Source organism: Xylocopa sonorina, chromosome 6, assembly GCF_050948175.1.
Source record: "Xylocopa sonorina isolate GNS202 chromosome 6, iyXylSono1_principal, whole genome shotgun sequence".
NCBI lineage: Eukaryota > Metazoa > Arthropoda > Insecta > Hymenoptera > Apidae > Xylocopa > Xylocopa sonorina.
Window position 1 is genome coordinate 6,225,039 of NC_135198.1, and position 25,179 is coordinate 6,250,217.

Genomic DNA, 25,179 nt, shown 5'->3' on the forward strand with positions numbered 1-25,179 from the left:
AACGGTTTCACGTTCTAACAAAACGAATTGTCTTTTTTTACAGGCACCAGATACGGTTACGGAACTGGCAGCGGATATTTGAGCGAACCGGAACATCGTTTTTACGCGGATCGTTCAGCGACGTTCGACAGTCGTCGACGTCTACGCAACAAGGAAAATGACTTCTCCACGTCGACTATGCCCAGAAAGTAAGAAACGAATTTCAATATTTATAATTTATTAATTAAAAGATAATCATAAAAGATTCGAAGATCGATAGATGTTTGCGACTGAGATGTTAGACTGAAAATGGATGATGAACAATTGATTTGGTGTAAAACATTTATGTAACGTGTGAAATTTAAACTATTGATTAATAGACAAGGGGATAATTTCATTATCAATTTGGAATTCGTTTTATTTTAATTTACTTAAGTGATTTCGTGCATCCGTTTCTGCAATTGTTTTCCAAGGGTTGAAGAAACTAAAAGAGAAGAAGAAAATAAAAGCTGCTCCATATTTTTTATAAAATAGTTACAATTCTCATGTTTCTCCCAGTTAATTACTTATTCTTATTGTGTAACAATTCTCTTTTTATTTTCTATTGTAGAAATGGAACTCTGAGATACACTTCAGAGGTTTATAAAAATCAGCCTGGTCGCATCGAAGATTACGAACCTGGACGATCGTCGATTGCCGAAAAGGAAGCCAAAGAGGTGTGCAAATTAATTACATTCTCGAAACGTAATCTATTTGTTCGCAATCTTAGTCTTTGACACGAGTTTCCCTCCAAAACATCCCCCGTTAAAAATTTACGATACTTTGATAAAAACCATATTCGCGAAGTACAGATTTATTTCTTGATCGTTCGACAGGGAAGGGATCGAACATTAAGAAGCGCCAACGCACTGCTTGCAAGTTTCAAATGTAAAAATTAAGAAATACCATCGTGCTGCTCGAAAATTTGAGATCTAAAAATTAAGAAGCGCCATGCATGGGACTTTGAAATTTTCAAAATTAAGAAGCCCCATCGCATTGCTTAGAACTTTGAGATGTAGAAACTGAGAAACGCCAACGCGTTGCTTGGAACTTTGAGATTTAAAAATTAAGAAGCGCCATCGTACTACATGGGACTTTGAAATTTTCAAAATTAAGAAGCCCCATCGCATTGCTTAGAACTTTGAGATGTAGAAACTGAGAAACGCCAACGCGTTGCTTGGAACTTTGAGATGTAAAAATCGAGAAGTGCCATCGCGACGCTTGGTACTTTGAAACGTGAAAATTGAGAAGCTTCATCGCGCTGCTTAGAGCGTTGAAACGTAAAAATTCAGAAGCGCTATGGCGCTCTCCAGCGCTTTTCGATCGTAATGAAAAATGAAAACTCGATCTTTGCAAACGCCAACTACCTTGCGACGCGTTACTTCGTCGATTTTTTCCCTGTTGGTCGAGAAACAACGTAAAATCCGCTCGATCGGTCGAATCGAAAGTTAGGCGGACAGTCTGACGCGCTTTCTCGCGAATTCTAATCAACGATGGCCTTTGATTAACATACGCTGATGCGACCGTCGTCGCAGTTATCGATCGCGACGATACACACGGTACGTATGCGCGTAGAGCTTCCCTCACACAGTCTGTCTCGAACTTGATCGTTTGAAATGGCTTTGCTTCTAGCCGACTTCTGTCACACGGACGAGAAGGAAGGTAACGATTAATCGAACGATTGAAATCAACTTGCCAAATGTTTTGTTTCTTACTTGGTTTTGTCGACGCTTATTTTGCTGGCGTGTCCTTTCGTCACGATCGAACGTCACGTTTCTTTCGAGCGTAAGAAAAAAGAAAAAAAAAAAAAAAAAGAACAATTTCCATGTGTTCAGAGGCATCGAGCGCACGCAATCTCGTCCATGCTTCTCGATATTTTATCACGCGCATTCGTTACTGTTTCTTTCTTTTAATTAGCTTCTGTAGCGTTGCTTTTAGTGATCAGGTACGGTGGCTCACTTTCCGTCCAAAAGTCCAACTTCTTATCGCGAAAGTTTCTTGAATCGTACGCTGCGCGAGAAAAAAAGGTTCGCGCGTTTTGGATGGAACGTGGCCACGAAAAAGAATTCATCTTTCGGTTAAGTTTTTTTTACGTTAATGTCATTTTAACCAAACATACGAGTAGCGCATAGATTAACGCCATATTTAATTCTATGTTTCTAGTGGTGGGACGAGGTCATGGACATATTTGACGGGGTACGCCATTTTTATATTTAATCGTAGCTAAATAAGGACCACAGTTCCATCTCTTCCCCTGCTCTTCACTTACTCTTCTCTGTCGGTTCCTGGTTCGTTGTCCTTTATCTGATATTTTGGACGCGTTTCACGGGCGAGATCAATATTTTAATCGTCGATGCTCGCATAACATTTCGCGCATTGTAATTAAGAATCATTCGATTTCATACGAAAATAAATCGACAAGGTCTTCGAATTGTTTGATCTCATATACGATGAAATTATAGTTGGGAATTCCTTTTTCGTTTCGTGGAATCGAATTTCGCCAATGTTAACCCATTAACGGTGGCCATTACTGTTTGACGATGATTGCAATTATAAACATATTTAGAATATATGGTTTTTACAAATTTTTTATCAATTTTTCCAGTAAAAATATTTCACTGTTCTGAAGATTAAGTATATATATACTACTTATTATATTATTATATTTTGTCCAAGATTAAGATCACAAGTTCGACTCATGATATCCACGAATGCCCTAGAATTCTTCGCAATTTTCATTCATCAGTTTCTCTGACACTGTCAATGGGTTAACAACAACACCATTAATCTCTCACCATCCCCTTTCACCACTCTCCCTCGAACAAACCGTGACAAGCTATCTAACAACCCCAAGTAGTCTCACCAATTGGCTTTTCGTGTGTCAGTAAAAATAGTAAACGCACGCGACGATGCATGGGAACGTCCAAAAAAAAAAGATTCACGATAATCCCCTCCCTTGAAAACGATCTCCGCGCGAGACGTTGAATCGAGCCACCCCTGGTCGAGCACCTCCAAACAAACCTTGATCCACCAACGAAACAACCCAGCCATGTATCGTGATCGATGTCCATGCGTGTGTGTGTGTGTATTTGGTGTTTGCGTATCTTGTCGCGTGCACCCTGGACGGTCCTGGATCACGCTCGTCTTCCTCCTGGTCCCTGGACGACGCTGCCTGCCGACGACGACAACCGCAACGACCACGACGACTACGACGACCACACGACTGTACCTCGACTCTCTCCTCGTCGACAGTGGTTGAACGAGAACGGACATCCCCAGGGTACGGGGATGGAGGAGCTACGGGACGCGCAGCTGAGCCACCGCGCTCTGAGCCTCTCCTATCGACCAGAGAGTAGCAGTCGCAATGTAAGAGCATCGCCAGTCAGCAGCTCGAGAACGCTCGAGCTGGTCCTGAAGTCGCGTTCGAGCGCGGACGAGGGTCACCGCGGCGGTGTCCGCGAGGCGAGCAGGGCCCAGCAGAGCAGCTCGAGGCAGTGGTCGAGCACGAATCTGCTCGACTACGCGAGGACGATCGCGCCGTCGTCCAGAATCGCGACGGACGAGACGAAGGATCGACTCGCGCGACCTGTCGTCGAACGACCGCTCGAACGTGTCGATCGCGGCTGGCACGCTGGCATGCTGGAAGGAAGATCGAAGAGCTTCGTGCTGCCGGATCGTTGCTTGCGCCGCTCGAACTCGCCCGTCGCTGACAGATCGAGCACGGCTGTCAGGTCGACCCTGCTGCGGGCAACCAACGACGAACAGCATCGCCATCGCCACCATCACCATCACCACCACCATCATCACCATCACCAACGCGTCTCGCCCACTTCTTCTTCTTCTACGTCTTCTTCTATTTCCAGCACCAATCACATTATGCTATCGTCACCGTCATCGACAACACCCTCTCTCCTCACTGGCAACGCTCAGACGTCCGCCGTATCACGGGTTAGAGGCTGCAACATCGTCGACAAGTAGATTGCACGATGACGTTGTCCTCTGTTACTCGACTGTGCTCTTTTATTCTGTTCTCCTCTCTTCTTTTCTATTCTATTCCGTCGCGTTGTCTCTGTTGTACTGTTGGGCGTATCTTCTCGTATCGTTTTGCGTGTCAGGTGTTTTGTAATGCGTGGAGTCCACTTTAGGGGTTGATGCGAACTTTCTTTCACACGTTTGTACGATATTTTCAATAGTGTAGATGAGGAAGAATCGTTTGTTTGCCAGACGACTGAATCCAATCATCAAGCTATCCAATGATGCCTATTTTGCCAATAATGGACACTGTGTACATAGAAAAGAAACAGTTATTCCAATGAATATGATCTACGTTTACACATATGTTTCATCCCTTTCAAGCATCGAATCTCGATCCCCAAAGTGGACTACACGTCTTGCAAAGATACCACCCAGTACTTCTTCTTCTTTCACTCTCTCTTTAGTTCCTCTCTTTTCTTTCGCAGTTTGTTGTATGTGTACGTATCGCTTTTCTATACGTTTCAGTTCCTTTCTCTGATCGTGTTTATTCCGTTCCACCCTTTTCTCGTCTGCCACCGTATCTTCCCAAAGCCGTGAAGACGTCAAGGCAAAAGGGGTAGCCAGTGAATGGGCAGTAAATTTCGCGACCCACTTGAACCAGAATTTCTGCGCAGTCTTTTTTTCTTTATAACGCAATAACGTATGGATACGCTATTGTGTTTAGGATCGAAGCGTCTCATCTCTTTAATTTTAACACTGACTTTGATTGCTATCCTTGTCGCGGTGTTCCTTTTCAAGCAGCTTCTTCTATTCTTCTACTTTTCTGAATACCTTCTCATCGACTTTACTAGACCACTGGCATTTCATTTGCTCGTTCGCGGATCCCTGTTGTTGATCGACGCTTAGCAATTAGCCGAATGTCGCATGTGAACAAGCTATTAGTATGATCGCCATGTTCGTTACTCGACGGTCTTGTATCCAGGTGAACATTTAAGCAGTTGATCGAACATTTCCTTCCTCGATGTGCGAGCATTTTACCCGTCGATGAGAAACACCGAACGCATGATGTGTATGTTTTAAATTGGACCCATAGTGACGAGCCTCGACGAATTTAACCGTGGATATTCTTTACTCTTTTCCAGCCTTTCGATCAACGGGGCAATCGTCCAACGAAACCTTACATGTCGCAGTGAGTGGATTCATAATTCAATTAGAGTACTCTGTTATCCTCTTAATTGACGCTTTGAACGCATTGCAAGCGGGAGGCTGTGATCACAGTTCAGACGAGAAACGTTGAAATCAGGGGAACGTGATCTCAGCTGTGATATTACAGGAGAGGCTGTGATGATCGCAGTTCGGAAGGAAACGAGCTTTGAAAGCGTAGAACTGTAATTTCAATTACGCGACAGATAGCAGTGAATCTTTTATTTGGAAAATTGAGTTCCTTCGCGTTGGTAACATTCGTGAATTATCAAATTAACACGCTGACTCTGAATTTATTGATGGACAACGCGAAAAAATTTATTTAATTAGCTAAATTAGATTCTTGGAGAGTTCAGTGAACGTTTGAAAGTTACAAAATAAAACTATATTATTTTTCTGAAAATTGGCGAACGTCCATTCAATGGCGTGTCCGCATGCAATGCGTTAATAAATTGAATAATATCTATTATATATGTCGTCACAGTTTTGAAGATCATAGAAGTTATTTCTTGTCTTTAGCGCGCTCAAGGAATCAGGCTACGAAAGCGATTCCACCCTGGTGTTCCGTCGCAAGGAAGATATCAGTCCATTGAGCCCATTCGAGCAGAGATTGGTCTACAAGACAGTTCAGAGCGGCGGTGACGTGCCCCTTCATGGCCTTCGCAAACCAGCGCCAGAACGACCAAAGGGTGAGCAAGAAATGCGAGCAAGAAATGCGAATTCAATTTTCTTTTCCACATTTTTCAAACTATTTTTATTTACATTCTCTGTGAACTTTCCTCTCGTTCGATTTAATTACACAAACAGGCATGCGCGCATATTACAATTAATCGCTCGACTCTGCCTGAATTTTTTCCACCTCGTTTCGCCCAACCACTAACGATCAGCTGTTTTTCTTTTTTTTCAATCAAGTATGTGCATGGCCGTTGCATCATCGAGCTGGCGTTTCGTCTGCGAGCTTCGATTGGAAATTACACCCTTCAAGCATGACGTTGAACGTTTATTTGGATAGTTCGTGCTCTTTCCATCGAATGATTCTGAGCTTTGAGGCAACGCTTGGCGTCGCGAGAATTCCCGTCAAGATTCAGAGAACACCCCTCGACTGTATCGCGTCAGATCGTTCTCATTGCTCGCGCAATTTACTCGCGCAACGATCTCATACAAAAGCATCGACGTAACGCGGATAATCCTCGTAACTTTTACGCTCGCAACAGCTTGTTACACCGCTTCGAACGGATCCCATTAACGTTGTTCTCTTTTCGAATCGGTTCTAAGCGTCACGTAATCGAGTCTCGACGTTACCAGACGATATAATTGCCAGTGAGACCGTTTGATTTTCATCAAGCTTGAATAATGCATCGAGTGAAATGTACGAAGCATGACTCGTAACCGTAATCCCCTTCAGAGCAAACGTGTGTCCAGCTTGTACGCATACCACCTCACGACAGCTCCTCTTCCTTCCAACGTAGCTCTTTACAAGTTACACAACACAGCACCGCATATCTTCTCGGCAAATTCTATCGATATTGGTGTGCGATCTTCCCAGTAATACGATTTGCACCAGCGATCTTCCGTCACCACGAAGACATTTCTGACGTTTCACACGCTGCGCTGGATTAAACCAAAAAATAAAATCAGCAAAATAAAATATAAAACCAGAGCAAAAAAAAAAAAAGAAAAAAAAGAATATTTAACAGCAGCCATCACCAGCTTCAAAGAGACTCTTTTCTTCAAGGTTTTTTCTGGTGACAGGGTTCCACGAAACACGGCACGCAATCCTTCGAAACGCAGCACCCGCGAAAACGAACCAATCACCACTTTGTCCACAGACGACACGGCGGTCGAGTATTTTCCGATCTCGTCCACGTTGACGCGGATCCGTGTGCACAGGAAGAACGCCAAGACGATCGCGTCGTCTTCGACCGTGTCGCGAGACGATCGATCGTCCACCAGTCGAACAGCAACTCGAAGAATGGACGCTCGAGCTCTCGTCAAGCCCAAGAACCCCAGAGACGTGAATTCCAACGATCGTCCGCACAGGACTCTCTCGAGGCCGCCATCCCCGCCGCGAAGGCAGTCCTCGAGGAACAGCAGAACCCTCGAGCTGTACGCGTCGAACGCGAAACGTCCAACAGTGGACAGCCAGTCCTTGAAGTCGAGGCACAAACAGTGTTTCACGGACGACCCGTCCAGCGTTCGATCCTCGAGGGACAGGTTGCCCAGCAAGGACTCAGACAGGCACAAGAAGAGTCGCGAGAGCTCGAGCGTGTTTCGACTGTCTTCTGATATTCCCACATTACCACGATCGAAACTTTCCACCACTATTTCTACGAGCAAGAAGAAACCAGAGGCCTGGGCGTCGCGAAGTTCGCCAGACACAGAGAAAAGTTCCATGGCACGAGTTCGCACAGCTGCTGTCACTCCTTGGAGAGGCTACGAACATTCGACGAGGCAGGATATAAAACGAACACCTGACGATAAATCGACTGCGACGAGGAGGACGAGTTCGAGGTGTTTGGCTACAGACTTGACTAAGTCCAGAGAGAAGTTGCACGCTGGCAGTGGTAGCTGTCAACCAGCGTCTCAGTTGAGAAAGAGCAACGTCAGAGGGCGTCTGACGAGGAAGGAGCAGGAAGAGTCTTCCAGACGGCTCGCCAGGTCTGCTTTTGATCTTTCCTCCGTGGAGAGCAGGAAGCACTCGCTGAAGTGCAGGGAGAAGGAGACGAAGGGCGTCGAAACTACGACGCTGCCATCGGGAACTGTGGTTAAAAGCTCGACTGCGATGTACTCGTCAGCGTTGAGCAGTGGTAGACAGAGAAGCCAGCAGGATAAATCGTTGAAAGTAGTGGTGGCTGTGTCTTCAAAGGGCCAGGAGATCCTGCGAAAACCGTTGGACGTGGCGGGAAAATCGATAGCGTCTTCTTTGAAGTCCTCGTCGACAGCTTCATCGCCATCGACAGTGCGCAGGCAGGTTTTAACTGACGCTAAGAAACCGTGGTCGACAATCAGGCGAGCTGACAGGATAAGTTCCAGCAGAGAGTTGACGTCTTCCTCTGAGGCTATTAGCGAGTCGATCAAGAAGAGACCTCAAAGACCACGAACAATCGTCAAGTCGCCCATAAGAAGGCCAGAGACCATACAGTTCAATCCCAATTCGAGCGAGAAGAAATTAGAAGCCAAGAAGAAGCCACGAAAGGACAAGAACGGTCGTGTTGCAAGGACGAAGAGGCTCACAAACGAGCAGGAAACAGATCTGGACAGCGAGCAGGGTGCGAACAGTAACATCGAGAACGAGGAACCAAACATTAGGCAGAGGACCTCGAATTGCGACGAGAGATCGTCCTCGTTGACCATCGAGCAGATCAAGAAGCATCGAGAAGCGACGCGCTCTGACACGTTCTTTCAAAGCCTCTTCCTACGATCGATCTCTTCGACTGCTTCAAGCGAGAACGTCCCGTCGAGGGGTCGTTCGATCGTCAGCGAACGAGCGAGGATCTACCAGGAGAACGTGAGAGAGAGCAGCAAATCAGAGCCGTCTTTGAAATCCCTTGGCGTTTATTTAGCCAGCAAGCGACCAGTGTCGAACTCCAAGTTCAAGAATTGGGAACGCGAGAGCGTTTCCTCGCGAAGTTCCAGCCCATATGGCGTCAGTTGGCCTGGTAGATCGATCTTCAGGAAGGTCAGCAAGTTCGACAGCCTGTCAGGGATCCACGACTTCGGATCGTCGACGACCTTGCGCGATCTGAGTCCTGAGTCAACGAAGACTCGTTTAAAAGAGAGAAGCTCGAGCGAGCCACCCTTGAAGACTCTGTCAGAGCGTTCAGACTCGAAGCAGTCGTCGTCTCGCGCTTGTTCGCCGTCCCCTGTCAGATCACCTGCTTGTCGTCGCATACGCACCGTGAAACAGGAGAAATCTGAAGGTCCTGCGACGATAATCGTGCGAAAAGCCAGAGCAAGGAGCGCTGGCGAGGCTGACGAGGGCACGAGATCGAGGTTCGACTCGAATTTATCGTTAACCAGAAGCACGAGCTCCCTTTGCTGGTCTCCAACCGATCGAGAGGACTACCATCGATACGTGCTCGAGATGTTGCACGACAGAAGACGCTCAGAGAGGTACAAGGAGCTGCACGATTTTTATTCCAGCCTCGAAAGACTGGCTGAACTGGAGAGGACGTTTTCTTCCAGCGACTTGCGAGCAAGGACCAGACAGGAAGGAATTATCGATTACGATCGATGGAGGAAGGCGAGGTCGCAGGAGAAGGCTGAAGTCGAGCTGAACGCGCTGTACGGAAAGCTGAAGGCGGTGCAGAGGGACAAGGACTTTCTATTCAGCGCGAAGGACGTTGGCAAGTTTAAATGGCACGGTGATCGCGGTCTGAGATGCAAGGAGCGTTCTGTTGAGAATATCATTCAACGATTCAAGAAGCTGCAGACGGAGGCGAGCGAATTAGAATCGTCCAGAAGAAGGGAGATCGCGTCGAGGAAGGACACGTACAAACCGCTTTGGCGCGGGACGTCTGTGATGAACGTGGCGAGCTCGATGCTGAAGAAAGCAAGGAGCGCTGAGGAGAGCGGAAGAACTGATCCCTCAGATCAGCCGTCGTTGCAGAGGAACCTTGGGGGTAGCAAGAAATTTTGGAGCAGCCTGTCGATCGAACAAGTGGCCACCTTGAAGAGGCAGTTAAACGAGATCTACGGTAGCGACAATCTGCAAAAGCCTGCAGCTTCAACGTCATGGAAACTGGGCTCTGACGTCGATGATCGAAAAGAAGAAAAGTCGAAAGAACCAGATAAAATCGATCCATTGTCGAAATACGAGATCGTCGTTCCAGCTCAAACTAATTCAATCGCTGTCGCTCGAGACGACGCGAGAGGACTTCACGTTCGATGTCACTCGATGATCACGTCGGATCACGACGAGCAGAAACTCGATCGTCCAGAGTCGACATTGAAAAGAAGCGACTCTATTGGTCGCGGGAAGACTGTCGAGAAGTCTGAATCCCTCAAAGCAATCCCAGCCCCTCCAACGATGAGCGAACTGGAGAAGAAGAGGCTCTCAGTGACTCTTGGAAAGGAAGTTTTAGACAAAGTTTCTCAGATGAGGAGGCTGTCGATGCCACTGGCGCCTCGAGAAACTCGCGGTAGCATCGCAGCTGCGCTTGCAGCTAGAAAAACACCTGGAGTAGCCCCCAGCGTAGCCAGCACATCGCCCAGGAGCTGCTACTCCCTGGACACGTGCAGTGGCGAGGATCCATCGAGAAGCAAAGAGAAGAACGACTTCCTGTTGGTTCTAACGCCAAACGACAAGAGTCTAGCTGACAGACAGCGAGTGGAGAGCGTGCTGGAGGAATGGTCGAAGAAACCACCCCTTTTGGCGATCGCGATACCAGACACGACTGCTCAAACGAAAATCGTCTACCCTAATTCAGGCAGCGAGAGGGACAGCACAACAGAGAGCTCTGACACGTCAGTGAAAACAGTGATTCAACGCAGCATCGAGTCTCAGGACGTTCCAACCAAGATCGAGTTCTTCGAGAACGTCGAAAGGAAAGAAAGCCCTTCGAACCGCGGTACGAACCAACCAAAGCCTATAAGACTGTCATCCTCGCAAAGTTTCGCGAACCTCAGCGAGCTGTTCGGCGAGACAGAGTCAGCAAGGTTCGCGACACTGTCAGGAAGCAGGACGCGATCGATGTCGCCAAAAGTAGCGACGAAGAGGAAGGAAAGCAGCCCAGCTCGACAGGTGGACACGCGTAGCGTCAGTCGCTCGACCACGCGATCCAATTCTTCGTGCAGCCTCGAAAGCGTCTGGTTGCGCAGCTCTTCACCTGATCCAGACAGATACTGGCGAGCCTACCTGAAACTCGTGAGAAATGGCACGGTGAGACGACTCAGAGCGAGGTTCGAAAGCGCAGAGGAACTTCGTGGCAGCAGGGCAAAAGTGGTACCAGTGCTGAAGAGGTTTCGCAGCGATCCAGAGCTGACGAGGAGTCTGCTGAAGAAGGTGGACGAGGGTAAATTGAGACCGCACGAGTTCGCGGACGTGGCTTGGCTGCGCCGGAAGTACGAGCCTCGCAGAGGCAGAGCCCGTCGCAGGGGCGAGTCGCCACCGATTCCACGCGTGCCTCTCAGACGAGAGGACCTGTCGATGCCACACATCGACGTGATCAGTAAGACAGCTGAATTGAAGGACACCTCGTCGATCACGTCGACTGCTACCAATGCTGTGGCCAGGAGAGCAGAGACCAGAGAGCTGGAGGCGAAGAAACCTGTGGGACGCATGCGAAAGAAGTTCGAAAGCTTCGCCAGCAGGAAGACCTCGATTCTGGGCGAGATGTTCACCTCGTCGCCGGATGTTCACGAGCTGCGCGACATCGCGCCTTATTTGGCTGGTCGCTGGGTGGCGCACAGATATCCCAGCAGACGAGACAACACGCGTTCGTTGTCCTCGCCGCCGGATCTCGCTGGCAGACAGCCCTCGACGAAGGGTGAGAAGAGTTTCGCGAGCAACGAGGCTGAAGAGCGGAACAGAGCGGTGGGCAAAGTGCGCGGCGCCTCTTCGAGAGGACTCTCGTCGATTCTGAAACAGACTGACGCGTTCGTCGATCAACCGTTCGATCCTGACAAGCACAGGCCAAGGTTCAGGTACCAACCACCCCGTCCGCCATCTTCGCCAAGCGCTCGACGAAAAACCACGCCTTGGTGGTCGCCGATTCCGGTCTACACCGCTCGACCTACCGTCACCTTCGAAGGTCTGAAATTTCACAATCGTTAAAGCTGCTCCTGTTTTTATTGGGACACTTCTCTCTCTCTATTTCTTTTTCTGGATCGCGAAGTCGACTTTTTCTATCGATTTCGATCGATCACGAGAAACGAGGGTTGCATACCTGTCGCTGAACAGAATTATTCCTTTTCATTGGCAATAAGGTACGAAAGGTATCGAGTTTTAAGTCGTTAGTCGAAGTTTGAAAATTTGTAGATATTCCGTTGGAAGCATTGAAGCGTTAAACTTGCAAGATTTAATTATGGGAATAAAAATAATCGTGATAACTCGCGAGGTTGCTATTCTATCGCGATAAACATTTCGAGGAGGATTACTGCTTTGATTTCAAATGGAAAGCAACGGTCCGTTAAATAACAGTTGAATGTTTTTTAATATTTTCAATTGGAAGCCACAGAGTTGTCGCGTAAAAATGTGACGGAGGAAGGTGATCGATTCGAAGCGATTCGATCGGGACGCCAAACTTTTTGCGTATCTGATTAACGCCTACCGTGAGTCGCTTGAACAGTGTTGAACGTGCTAACTGATCGACTAATTCGTTTTCTTTCGAACGCATCGCTGGAAAAGTGGCTCGTTCCGGAACACCAATATCGATCGATGCCGAGCAAGAGTGCGTTCGATTAACCCAAGACAGCGTCGAACGTTCACAGCGAAACCTACGTTGCTGAGCGATTCATTATTTCGCGGTGATCACAGTGCGGTTAATTATTATTTTGATTTTTTTTTCTTTTTTGTTTCGGCTCATCCATAGAATACTCGAACGCACCCCCGCCGCCGCCCAAATCTCAACACTACAAAGACGACTGCCAAGGTAACGCTATACGCTAATCATTTCTTTTTATTCCACTTCGATTTCGTTCCGCCGGGATCGCGATTCCTTTTTTCCTTGCTCGCGTTCAGTCGCGCTCCAATTTTTTCGCGTTTTTCTCTTTTCTCTCGTTCGTAACGAATTTATCGCAAGACGTTCCGCGAAAGCAACCCGTAGCTTTTAAGCAGATCGATCGCAGCCTTTTTTTTTTTTTTCGTTTGTTCGAGGCTGCTCGAATTATTTCCGCGGCGCACGGCTGTTCGAACGAAACAGAGCATGAAATTTGCTCGTTGTGCACGACACGGAACCCAGCCGTTTACGTGTCAGCAGGGAATCCGTGCGAGATCGTTTCGCAACGAATCGAGCACGGATTCGGTTACGAAAAAATGGTACGAAAAGGCTGCGCGAGTCGTAGCTGCGTTCGCGGCCAGCAAATTGCACGTGCATGATCAGTGAAATTTTTCAGCTAAGAATTCGTGTTTTTATATTTCATCGAAAGGTGTGCATTAATATTGTCGAACGAAATTTGCATAGTGCACGTGTGGATATTAATTGTTGCTGATATGGTATTAACCGTTTGAGTGGCAGACAACGCGATTGCGCTCCTCTTGTTCAGCGTTGTTTAAAGGTGTCGTGTCTATTCGATGAGAAGAATCGAGTTGACTGTACGCTGGACAATCGTAAGAAGAACACACTAATAACGCAAGATTCTTTGTTGATAAATAAAAAAAGTAGCACCATCATGGCGCTTGGATCTTTGAGACGTAGAAATTGAAAAGCACCATCACGCTATTTGGAATTTTCAGATATATAAATTGAGAAGTCATCGCGTTTCTTTGGACTTTAAGATATAAAAATTGAGAAGCGCCATCACGTTGCTTAGATCTTTGAGACGTAAAAATTGAGAAGCGTCATGGCGCTGCTTGGATCTTTGAGACATAGGAATTGAGAAGCGCTATCGCGTTGCTTGGACCTTTGAAGCTTTCAAAATTGAAAAGTGCCATCGCGATGCTTAGAACTTTCGAACGTAGAAATTGAGAAGTTCCATCGCGATGCTTGGAACTTTGAGACGTAGAAATTGAAAAGTTCCATCGCGATGCTTGGAACTTTGAGACGTAGAAATTGAGAAGTTCCATCGCGATGCTTGGAACTTTTAGACGTAGAAATCGAGAATTTCCATCGCGATGCTTGGAACTTTGAGACGTAGAAATTGAGAAGTTCCATCGCAATGCTTGGAACTTTGAGACGTAGAAATTGAGAATTTCCATCGCGATGCTTGGAACTTTGAGACGTAGAAATCGAGAAGTTCCATCGCGGTGCTTGGAACTTTCAAACATAGAAATTAGGAACCACCATTGCTCTGCTTGGATCTTTCAGACATAAAAGTTGAGAGGCGTCATGGCGCTGCGTAGGACTTTGAAACATAGAAATCGAGAAGCGCCATCGCGTTGTTTGAAACTTTGAGAAGTCCATGGCCCTTCTCGATTGGATTTCTCCAAAAGTCCATGACATTCGAACACTTTTAACCCTTTGCACCCCTTCGTCGAATGTGATTCGACACGAGTAAACATAAAAAGAAACAGATAGTTGTTGGCAACGAAATTGAAAAGTAATTCAGGGTGCAAAGGTTTAACAGAAAAGCAAACGTTCGTTGCTGTAAAATTTCTCTGTTATCTTCTAAAAGTAGAGAATCCATTAGCGATGATGTAAAAATACTTTGATGCATGTTTCACGAATTTTTAATTCAAAGATCTTTTCCATCGGTTACACGTATCGCATGCATCGCACAAATGCGCGTTCTAACTAGTCCATCGAGTAAATTCGAATTTCAAACAGGTGCCCGTTGATCTCGAAATCTATCTCGATGCCAAAGAAAAAATTCGCAACGCGAAAGTTCCATTAAACTTTCGTCGAAAGAAAGTAAATACACTCGTTACATAAATCACGAGCTGCGATACGTAAACGGACAGCAAGAATTACGCGTCGCCAGTCTATGTATCGCTTGATGAAAATTGCAAACACATTTAGTGTACTGTTATCTCGACTATATTTGTCTAAAGACGCACAATGAGATACGGCTAGATACGATAAATATTGAAACGACATTTTTTCGCTGTGAAAACAGATAAGTTTTCTTTGTTATTCTTCCATAAAGAACGTTTACGCGTCCACGGAACTTTCCACTAACGATGAGTGGTTTCTCCGATAACTATCGTTACGCATTATTTACTATACTTCTTATACTTCCTACATCCCCTCAAAAGCAATCAAAACGCAATAATAACATTCTTCATATTTTTATTAAACTGTGGTACACCGTTGCATTTCTTAAACTGAATTGGTGCTTCTTCTACGCATCATTCGTCGACCTTTCTCGATCGTTTCATTCAGATTTCCATGCATTCTCTTGTCTTTTCGTCAACTCACACACAATACGCCTAAAGTTTGGAGTATTCTCGACAATTGACAAAAAGAAGAACTCGCGAGCTTCGTTTCGAAGTCTGCACGAATTCCTCGAGCTCGACCGCTTCGCAAGCGGCTGCCATAATTAATCCAAGAACAATTGGAGGAATAATGCTTGGGATGGTTCGATCAGATCGCGGAACGCGTTAACACGTGCATTAATGCAGGCAATAGAAAGGAAAGGAGGGCAATCGGGTGCACAATAACGGTCGCCTCTTATCATTCCGTTAGTTGATTAGTATGGCGAACGTTTAACCGCTCTGAAAGAGGGAGCCTCGTTCCATTCGACGAGCAATCGACGAATTGCCAAGTTTGTCACCCGCAGCCAACGCCAGACGCCGGAAGTTGCATTAGAAGTCGAGCTAACTGCGAGTTAGAAAAGTTTCGACGAGATATCGACTGCGAGATCGCTGAGAAATGAAATTGACTCTGCGCAAGAAACCCTTTCAGTCGAAATTTTGTCATTAAATTCGAAAGAATTTTATCAGCAAGCTGAACGAAGGGACGCGAGAGTTTAAGTGGCTACTTTTTTGACACAGTTATTTCGAAGCACGCGTTTTTGTGGATATTTTATTCGAAAAAAAGAGATGAATTTTATTCGAGACGAAGGTAACAAACTTATATTCACTGTACGAGGGATATTTGAAGCAGTCTCGCGGAACTAAAGTGTTATTTCGAGGCGAACTCTGCTAATCGAAACGTCTTTTTTTTAAACGAGGAAGTCGAGGAATTACGTATTCATCGAGGCGAGCAATCGCCGCTCTAAAGTCAAGACAGTGCACGGTTCGAGTTCTATGTTAATTGGAGCTAATTTTAAGAAACCACGTTTCCTGTCATCGAAATAAAACACGTGTGACGTGGAGACAGGCGATTTCTGAAAATCTCTAGCGCCTGCCAAGCAAAAATAGAGCTACAACTCGCTTCGTAGGAGGAAATAGCGTCTTCCTTGATGTTTCGTCCATGGAATTTGAGCAGAGATAGATTCTATCCGGAAAGTATAAAAAATTCGCTATAACTAATTTCTTTCGTTTCTTTCTTTTTATCAAAGATAATTGATAACGTTTGTTATTGGCTCAGATTCGAGTACGATTCTATTAATCGTTTTAATCGCGATAGCGACGCGAAATAATATCTGGAACGTACAAAGTACAATGAAATTCCTTTCGAATACCTAATAATTAGCAGACGTTTTATGAAACGCGTTTCCTGAATATTTGCGCGACGCGTTCGACGGGGCGATATTAAACTGCATAATGCACGATGCAATTTCAGATTTATCGTTCGCGTTACCTGCAAAGCAGCGATGTTAACAATTTGCACGTTCTTTGTCGCGTGACTCGACTGTGACTCTGGTGAATAAAAAAAAAATACGCGTGGGGTTGATGAGGTTAAGGGTTGATGAGTGCCAAAGGAAGGAAGAGTTTTCAATAAATCCAACTCTTTGATATATTCAGTCGCCTTAGTTAATCTTAGTATAATTTGACACTGCTTTTATTTACAAAATGTAAACTTATATACAGTCTCGAAGTTCAGCAGTGAGCCAATCCGCGAGCTACTTTGATTCCAAGATGGTGGTGGTCGCTACCATTTGATAGGGGTAGGACCACAAAACACAACCGTTAAGATAACCGATTCGAGGCTACTTGACCTAATTGGGAGCCTTAATTGGCTATTTCTTGGGTTTATGATACGTCAATAACTATTGAAGTAAAACATGAAGAGATAAACTAAGTTTTCTAGCAACCCTTTAACGCCTCAATCCCTTCTGGTTAAGAAGTTGATCAGAAAAAGTAATAAACAGAAATTGGGACTTTTCAAAAATAACTAATTATAACTTGGTTTGAATATATGTTTCGAGCATATAAGTTCCATAAATATAAATTACAGGCATCCCTCGAATAGCGTGGCACCTGAACCGCACGAAGCAGCGAATAGCAAGGTTCAAAATTGCGACAACCCTCGTGTAACACGGAATTCGAATTACACGAGGTCACGAATGTCACTGTTAAAAATGAACTCGATCGCACAGTGGTTATGTATATGTGTACGTGTCGTCGGTTTACGAGGAAAACTGGCTGGGTCTCAAATTGCACGGTTTCGAGTAGCACGGAGCGTTATCGCGAAAATTGTATTAATCATTGGCATCGAATGACAGGGAGCTGATTAACTGTGCTATTCGAGAGACGCCTGTGCAACAATATTTTTAGAGTTACATTTAACCATCTGCGCTCGAGAGTAGGTTTTTCCAGTCGCCACAAAATTTCACGCGACGACTTGAATTTTCTATTAACCGATTTCGAGTGTTGAAACTCTGCGAAAGGTGGATGTCAGAAGTGAAATTAGTTGGAGTGAAGATGAATTTGATTTGGAATTGTTGGGAGAACGAGATCGATTATATTCACGAAGAAATTAACCATAGAGAAAATTAAAACTGTGATAGAGATAGTGACATAATTATTGGGTGTAGTTACTGAGGTTAAACTTATTCCATCGCAGTTTTTTGAGAAACGCATGTTTCCCTGAAATTTTCCATTAAAATAAAATTTCTCGATCGCTAGAAGATGTTAGGATATTACATTTAATTGCAATAAATCGTAGAACTGTCCCTTCGACATAAGTTTCAAATAAAAACAGAAGGTAATCGGTCAAAAAAATAAAATATAATTCCAAGCGCAACGAGTTAACTCTTCGAGCCACAAAATTTTAAAAAATAAAAAGATCCATATTATAGAAAAATTTTATTATTTCAAATTAAACAAAGTTGCTTTCCTTTAACTAATAAAGGAATAAAATGAAACCTCCGCGCAAGCACCATTTGTAATATTCGAAGGCGGTATAAAAATGATCTCACCACGCGTATTTGTGTATCAAAAACAGATGCGACACTTGCAACACCGCAATGCCTCGACGATTTAAATCCCCTGCAATTTTTGAAACGTCACTCGCGAGCATTCGCGCAAAGAACGACGTCCACACGTGCAAACATCGACGCGGACCTTGGCCATGCGTATCAAGCACGCATACGCGCGTTACGCTCGTCTTTCCTCTTTATTGAAATCGTCGTAGCGCGAGCCGTAAAATGGTAAGCTTATCACGACGATATCGATTCTGTGTACAAGAGCGTTATCTAATCTTCGAGAAGCGTTTACGCCATCGAGAGTCGCCGTCCTGGCGACATTTTTACCTACAATCGTCGCCTCAGCGTCCAACGAGTTTGTTTCGAATTGGCCGCTTTCCAATAAACGCAGTGCCAGTGTCGCGATTTCCGAGCGACGTTTAATAACGCGTTTAGCTCTGAGAAACGTTGAAACGGTGGTCGCACGTCGGAAGCCGAGGAAAGCGACGCGGCTGTCCTTTTTAAAGCACGCTCGACGCTCGTTTTCAGTGGGACAGCGGCGCGAATGTGGTGGTTATCGTTCGATGACGCGAAATTTCTGTGATTGCATAATCCGCGAGAATTGTTTACCGATTGGAAATTTCAATTATCGGGTCCTGGCGCGTTCGTGCCTCGAGTTTCGTGACGGAACGCGCGGCTCCGCGTGAAATATGAAAATATCGTGAAAATCGCGAACGAAACGTCCGACGTGCTCTCTCGTGCCACGCTCGTATTAAACGAGTAATTAGTTGGAAAATTGCGCGAGGCGTAAGATATAACCGCGGTTCAGAAGTTGGGCACACCGATTACCACACTGGCAGCCAGTGGAAATAAGATAATCCCGATGGAACGTCGGATTCCAGCGCGTCATTTCTAAATTTAAACGTTCGCCTTTTTCGCGACGCGTCCTTGCGATTTTTGACTGCCACTGCTCGCGAGAGAAAATCGAAAACGCGTCTCGGGAAGACTCTTCGAGGGATACTGACAAAAAATTCCTAATACACGTTGAACTTCTCGCGTACGAGATACAAAGAAGCTCGACGATTGTTTCGAAACTGAAATAGACTCGAAATTCTCGAAAGCCTTGAAAGGCTCGCGTGCTTCGAATCTTCGCGTCTCGAGTCCTCGCCCACGTAACTCTGAAGTCACGTACGATTTAAAATAGATTTTCAGAATCGCGAGCGCAGAAAAAGAAGCGAGGGAAACATCGAAATTTACAAACTGGCCGCACGAACCTGCGCAGCCTCGAACAAAGGGAAGGAAAACTTTCGTCGAGCAGAGCAGCTGAAAAATGTCGAAACAAAAGTTAAAACAAAAGTTTCCAGTTGGATTCCCGCGCGAGTTTCACGTTTCTAAACTCGAGCAGCTATTATTTTGCAGACACAACTGCGAGCGAGCGCAGCGCGTCGCGGTGCTGTTCGAATGGCGACTGGGCGCGACTGGTGAACGCAAGGGGTGGCACGAGGGGGTTGCAACGACGATCGTGGGGCGCGCTTGGTCCCGTTTCGCGCGGAAATTCGTCGACGTTCCCTGGCGAAACGACTGGTGATGACACGAGGGCGAACGCGAGCGTAGACGGTGGAGGGAGCGCGGAAAGTGGCGGAGAAATTCGCGCGAGCCCAAGAACACCGATCGCCGCGGTTGTTTCGCGGCAGATGCCTCCTGTTCGCCAGGAAGAAGCGTCGGTTGCTCGCGGAGAACGCGTCGCGAGTCTCTGCCACGTTTTCGACGTTCGCGTTGCTCAGTTGAACGCGTCGTGTCGCGTGCAATTTTTTTTAATTCGAAATTAACAAATTCACGGAAAGAATCCGCGCGTGCGAAGCGAAAACGAAGTGAGAAGTGAAATAAACCGGCGACCAGGAAGGCTCTGCCACGATTTCGACGTTGCCTCTGCGAACGCCTCGCGTTTCTCGTCGTCGAACGCGTCGTGTCGCGTGCAATTTATTTTATTTCGAAATTAACAAATTCACAGAGCAGCAGCCGCGCGTACGAAGTGAAAACGAAGTGAAAAGTGAAATAAATCGACGATCAGGAAGGTTGTTTCGTGGCGCAGCGTGATTAGCGATGTCAGACGAGTGTTAATTAAGCGTGAGGTGAATACAGTTTCGATCCGTTCGAGGCTGGTAATGATTTAACAACGGTGAAAGAGATCTGGAGCGGTGTCGGATAGAATGTGAATAAATTCGAGGCTCGTTTGAATATGGTGAGTCGGAGGATGGAGTTTTCGATGGAACGTGGGGCAAGGTCATCGACGAGCGGCGTCGTGACAGTTTAATCAGGCTGTGCCTTGGAGGCCTTGATTACGAAACTCGTGCGCGTCGCGAATCTCCGTGCGACAAGTTTATACGAAAGAATCTAATGAGGGATACGTGACGATTTCAGCTGTTCGTTTTGAAAGTGACCTACGTCCACTTACGTTTAAATTGAGGTACTTGAGAGTACGAGTTTCAGTGGAATTAAAAATTTATAGAATTCGAATATTTCAGGCTCATTAAGTGTATCTGAAAAAGTTAAATTTATAATTTCTGTTTAAATAATAGTAATTGTTTTAAATGAATGATATGTGTCTTCTCGCGAAGAATGGACTTAAGCCAAGAAATTAACCACTAGATTTGTTATCGAATTTAAAACAGCCTATGTCTATTTACAATTTGCTTCGAGACGAAAAGATAACGTAGGAATGTAAATAGTTTGTTATTTTTTTTTTTTAAATTGGACATAGGCCACTTTCAAAATAAATGGCTCCTGTTATGGACGAAGACGACTTTGTGACCTGGTCGAAACAGAACAGAGAAACGCAGCACTTGACAATCGAAATTCTCTTCTATCGAAGATTACTTGACGAAAAAAAATGTGCAATGTTGATAAAAAGATTCGCTGGTAGTCGCTCGTACGAAAACGTGACGATATCGAACGAAATAACGCTGTGCGTTGAAATTTAAGTCTGCGAACAAACACATTATCGAGACATGTGAATTTCTCGAATCTTAACTCGACGTAAAATACGTGTAACTGAATGTTAATTGGTAAACAATTTGCTTCGAATTAACGTTGTTACTTTGTTACATCGTTCGTGGTTTTTTACTGAAAATTTTTCTATGCAAGCAGCCTTTGATATTACTTTGAAATACGCAGTTTTTTCATTCGCGATAGCGCGCGTTTGAACACATTCTTTCGTAGTCGATATATCTAAAGCACTTCTGTCAAACACCAGATGTGTTTGCTAATTAGGTAATTAATTTTTAACGTTACTTTCACGGTGCTATGGTCACGTCGCGTGGATCGTGTAAAGTAGAGAAACAAAAGGAGCAATATTTCATCGTATGTGCATACATATGTATTTCTTAGTATGAAAACAAGGCTCGTAACGCGCAACAAAGTTTAACACTAGGTTTACTTTGGAAAAAATAAAAAGAAACAATTTTAAAAATAATATAATTGAACCCTATGAATTAACTATACACTACACTATTAACTACACTGTACACTAAAAATGAAAATGAAACTATGAGACATAGATCTACAGAAAGTTTAGGTTACTCAATAATATTATTTTTCTAATTTTCCTTATAAATTTTCAATTTGCTGCATCGCATAAGTATGGCGTTAACCAGTATCTAATAAAAAAAAGATCCAACCAAAGCTTAGTTCGAGTAAAGCGGTTAATTAAAATGAAACGAAAAGAGCGTAAACCAAGGTAACAATTACTCGAATTTGCTGCATAACCAATTAAAATGATGCCAGAACTTTCGATTAGATCGCTTGCTCCACTTTGAATAAAAAGTATCTCGCACAGTGATTGACCAAATAGACCATGAAGTCTCGCGTACGTGAAAGAAGAATTCCTCCGCTCGCTAATTACCAATCAGAATTCATCTGCGCGATGTCGTCTCGTAAATTGTCGTAGAAAAAAAATAGGGGGAAAAAACGGGAGAAAGAATCGTTGGAGAAGCTTGTAAATTCACGGTGAAATCGTAGCTCTGATAAAAACGCGCGTCCACTGGCTCGCGAAGGAACACCTCCGCGATCTACGCCAGGGTTGCTGTTGCTCATTTGAATAGAATGCCGGTTATGACCGTGCGGGTAACACCTTTCCCAGAGGAAGATCTGGCGAGCGTCGCGAATTAACCGTGTCTCATTTAGAACGAAGTCGTGGTTAATCTAAATAGAAGCAGTCGTACGCGATCGTACGCGATCGTCTGGGGACATTTCACGTTCTAGCGAGGGTGCAGCAGTCGCAGTACGTTTTCCTTTTTCGTGGCCATCGAAATTCTTCCTGAGAAGCACAGAGAACAATCCTGCGAGCGTCACGAATTAACCGTCTTTCATTTGGAACAGAGCAGTGGTTAATCTAAATAGAAGCGATCGTACGCGATCGCCTGTGAACATTTCACGTTCTAGCGAGGGTTCAGCAGTCGCAGTACGTTTCCTTTTTCCATGGCCATCGAAATTCTTCCTGTTTGGAGAACAATCCTGCGAGCGTCACGAATTAACATAACCTTTGCACTCGGATGTTCCCTGTGAGCGGACATCAGCATTGATTACCGATTTACGGTGGTTAAACTTATTTCATCGCAGCTTTTTCGAAAACGCATGCATCCCTCAGGTTTTGTATTGAAATGGAAATTTTCTATCGCTGGAAGACGTTAACTCGACTACTTTAGCAATAGTTTTTACTGTCAATGTACGAGAAAGAGCTGAGTGCAAAGGGTTAACCGTGTCGCATTCTATATGGTGATCATCTAAATGGAAGCGATCGTACGCGATCGCTTGTGGACATTTCACGTTCGAGCGAGGGTTCAGCAGTCGCGGTACGTTTCCTTTTTCCGTGGCCATCGAAATTCTTCCTGTACGAAGAACAATCCTGCGAGCGAACATCGAGAGAAAGTGTTACGAGAACACGCTCGCTGTTACATCTCACCCTGTTCCCGATCGTTACGAGCTAATCATCACCTACTTTCATCGAACGCTCCTTCCGTTCTTTCTTCGTCGAGTCCTTTCGATATTTTATATATCGAAATTGAAATATTTTATATTTCATATCTCGAATATTATGTACATTATATAATTAATTATCGAATACTTTTGTTTAACAAGCATCGCAAGTGGGCATGGTTTTTGCTTGGTTTTGAACGCGTAGAGGAAAAATCGTTAGTGTTCTAATTAAATTGATAATCCAACGAATATTATATATATTATATAATTAATTATCGAGTACTTTTGTTTAACAAGCATCGCAAGTGGGCATGGATTTTCTTTGGTTTTGTACGCGCAGAGGAAAAATCGAGTTTTATCGCGTACTAGTTAAATTGATGATCCAAGAATGTTGATATCGTAGGTGGAAAGAAAGGATTTGGGAGTTTTAAGGCTCACGTGTTCAATGATCGCATCGATTCAGACGGTGACTAAGGTTATAATACGGATGTGATCTTCTGTAAAGCGATTTGACTCAGTAAATGACTCAGTCCAAGTGAAGCGGTGAGCAGAAACCTTGTCATCGTGGCGAAAGCAGGAAGATTCCAAATTCTCGTGAACGCCTAATTTGTAGTGAAGGGGAATAAAGATAGAATATAGGACGTGCGTTGGAATTGCATGACTCTTAAGCAGAAACTGTGTTTCCTTAATTCTGTCTTCCTCGAATTTCGTAGACGCCCAAATCTAACGCGAAATCTACGCGAAAAGAAACTTTGTAAAGAAAAATTCTGTGCTGTCTGAACACGTAACTTCGTCTTCGATGCGTTAAATATCGAGTTCCTTTCGAATATCGAATTCACGCATCTTTTTATTTGCAATCAACAGGCGATGGAAAAACGTTCTGAATCACTCGTTGAATTTCCAGAGTCGAATCCAATTTGTGCGATTCGTCTCTGGTGTAGTTCACGCACGCATTTACGAATGCAATTACTTTCGTTGCAATTTGTTGCTCAATGGAAATCATGGCGTTCTTAACGCGATTCTAGCTTTCAATTGCTCGATATCGAGAGGCTATGTTTTTATTCTTTCAAGTAGAATTTCTCACGGTAAATGCAACTTGTAATCTCTGAGCGAGAGTTATAAAATTCTGCTCTCGTTGAGTTCTCCGATATTTTCGAGAAAAATTTCTCCAATTATAATTTCTAATTCGATGCAAATTGCAGGATTTGGTCGTTTTCACAAAGAAATTCGTTTCGAACAGTACGTTTTTACCGTCACTGTTTTAATAAGAGTTTCTAGAAATTACGCGAGGGTTCGTTGTTTAATTAAAATCATCGTTGTTTCTCAATTCGTATTGCCAAACGAGGCGGCCAAGGCGCGATCAATTATAGTTATCGATATATGTGTTCGCGTTGTGTAACTAAGGATATTAATTAAAATTCTGACGATCGATGGCGATGTGCAAACCGCGAACTTTTCCAGAACCGACTACCGGTTGCTCAATCGAAACACACTTCCCATTCCTTACTGTTGATCATCACGCGATTAATTCCCTACTCGATCGAAAGGAGCTGCGTGCAATTTTTCAAGCGGCTTTTCCAGTTTTTTTTTTTTTCGTTGAACAATTTCAGCGAATCCTCAAACCTTGGCTTTTCGAAATAGCCTTTCAGTTCTCGGATTTCTTAACTCGTTTAACCGTGAAATTAATCGCGAGATTTGGTTTTAGAAATCGTATGCGAGGCGCGTGACTGAAATTAAGCAATTACGGGAATTCGCGTCGAACGCAGAGCAAATCCTTCTGTTATAAATTTGAGTAATTTGCGGTTGAACGTCTTCTTTGAAGGGATATTAGAATTTATTAGCGATTGCAGTGGTTAAACTTATTTCATAGCAACTTTTTCAGAAATATATGTTTCTCTGAAGTTTTCTATTGAAATGGTAACTTCCTGTTGCTGATAGCGTCGATTGCAAATGGTTAAGAAAAAGGTAAATTACATTTTTGCTTGACGAAAAATTAAAAATTCACACTCGTCGATCACATCCTGAGAAAGTTTTCAATTTATGTACATACACTTCGAACGCAGTTGACCAATACCATTTGAGACTTTCAGGACTCGAGTTAACCAAAAATGAAAAGTTTCG

General features: G+C 44.5%; 1 protein-coding gene across 1 annotated transcript in view; it reads left to right on the forward strand.

Moving 5' to 3' along the window:
* The window catches only part of Cap (Cbl-associated protein), a 146,136-nt gene that overhangs the window by 100,637 nt on the left and 20,320 nt on the right, over window positions 1-25,179 (forward strand). Inside the window, exons 16-23 of the mRNA XM_076897231.1 lie at window positions 44-188; window positions 590-695; window positions 2,182-2,214; window positions 3,271-3,384; window positions 5,136-5,182; window positions 5,716-5,885; window positions 7,026-11,948; window positions 12,729-12,788. Coding sequence (XP_076753346.1) covers window positions 44-188; window positions 590-695; window positions 2,182-2,214; window positions 3,271-3,384; window positions 5,136-5,182; window positions 5,716-5,885; window positions 7,026-11,948; window positions 12,729-12,788 — 5,598 coding nt within the window. The remainder of the gene's footprint in view (window positions 1-43; window positions 189-589; window positions 696-2,181; window positions 2,215-3,270; window positions 3,385-5,135; window positions 5,183-5,715; window positions 5,886-7,025; window positions 11,949-12,728; window positions 12,789-25,179) is intronic.